Source organism: Impatiens glandulifera, chromosome 4, assembly GCF_907164915.1.
Source record: "Impatiens glandulifera chromosome 4, dImpGla2.1, whole genome shotgun sequence".
NCBI lineage: Eukaryota > Viridiplantae > Streptophyta > Magnoliopsida > Ericales > Balsaminaceae > Impatiens > Impatiens glandulifera.
The window spans coordinates 53,256,909-53,258,366 of NC_061865.1; the positions used below are offsets into that span (position 1 = coordinate 53,256,909).

At 30.0% G+C, this 1,458-nt stretch overlaps 1 protein-coding gene across 1 annotated transcript; it reads right to left on the bottom strand.

Annotated features, from left to right (window-relative positions):
* Positions 1–748: 748 nt before the first annotated feature.
* Positions 749–1,252, bottom strand: LOC124935375. Its single transcript, XM_047475812.1, has one exon. It carries the CDS (start codon positions 1,250–1,252, stop codon positions 749–751), a length of 504 nt encoding a protein of 167 aa, XP_047331768.1.
* Between the last annotated feature and the right edge of the window lie 206 nt (positions 1,253–1,458).

Sequence of the window (1,458 nt, forward strand, 5' to 3'; positions counted from 1 at the left end):
GAGAGTTGGAACATATGTTATACATAATTAAATAAAATTAAAATATTATTTCAGTTAAATCTATATCACAATAAGATATTAAAAGTAAATTAATTTTAAAATAAATAATTATTATTTTAGGTTTCCAAACAGGACAATACATCCAGTAGAAATCTTGAAGGATAGTGGGTTAGATTATATATATATTTTTATATTAATTATTTATTTATTTATTAATTAAGTTATTTTTGCCTTATTACAATTTTCAAAATCTATATTATTATGATAAAAAATAAAATAAAAAACTTACACCTATAGAAAAGTAAATCTATTTGAAAATACATTCTAGATCTAAAATTAGATCCAAATCTAAATGAAAAGACATTATAAATTTATTTACAAAACTGCTGAGACTAAAATTTATCTTTAATAAATTTATTAATTAATTAAACCGGATTTCAATAATATTTAGTTTTTTATTATTATATTCTCAAAAAAAATAAACATAATTTAATATTATCAAGAAATAAATCATAAAAACTGCAACTTTTAAATTGTCCCTCTTTATTATCATAAAATGTCAAAAGGAGAAGATTAAATTAACTTTTTTTTTAATTTAAATAAATGTAATTAATGATTAATTATAATTATAAAAACTATTAACTAACCTCTCCATCTTTTTTAATAATAAATAAATGAAAACAACTTTACATCATTTTTTTTCTTCCAGATATTCTGTGCGCCGGCAAGGTTTCCGGCGACCACCAGACTACTGCGCCGGCAAGGTTTCCGGTCTCACTAATAACTCAGCCGCATCCGACGACGACGATCCAACGGCAAAATCAGAGTAATCAAACAATCCATCCAAAGCAACGTAATTATTATCATCCTCTTGTCCGATTCCAAAATCGAACGAATCGTAACTCAGAAACTCATCATCTAACTTCCATAACTCACTGAATAATTCAATTCTCTCCGGTTGTTCCTTCTCCTGTTCTCTCACCGGCGTTAATGAAGTAGAAGGAGGTAAACCGAGTTCATCGTCGGAAGCTTCTAGAAGATAACCTAGATCCGTCTGTGGCGGTGGCGGTGGAGAAGCGGAGATCTCTTGCTGGAAGGTTTTCATGAATGAATCTAGATCTTCTGGAGTTGTTGTTGATGGATCGGAATCGTTGAGGAGATCGTCTCTGAGACGCTTAACTTCTGGTGAGTCAAGATCTAACTCGTCGGAATCGGTGCGGAATCGTTTCTTTTGAATCGTTTCTTCTTCCATTTTTTTGAAGATCTGTGAAATTGAAATCAGTTGTTAATGGTGGTGGTGGTGAGAATGGCGTGAAGATTGGATTATATAGTGAGAGAAAATATAGAGAGAGAAAATGTAGAGAGAGAAAAGGGAGGCGCGTGGGATAAGAATACTTAGACCCATCACGGTTTCTTTTTTTATTTTTTTATTTTTTTATTTTTTTTATTTTTCTCTCT

Bases quoted from the DNA above. Each gene is read 5' to 3' on its own strand.
- LOC124935375 (XM_047475812.1), bottom strand. From the start codon at position 1,252: ATGGAAGAAGAAACGATTCAAAAGAAACGATTCCGCACCGATTCCGAC.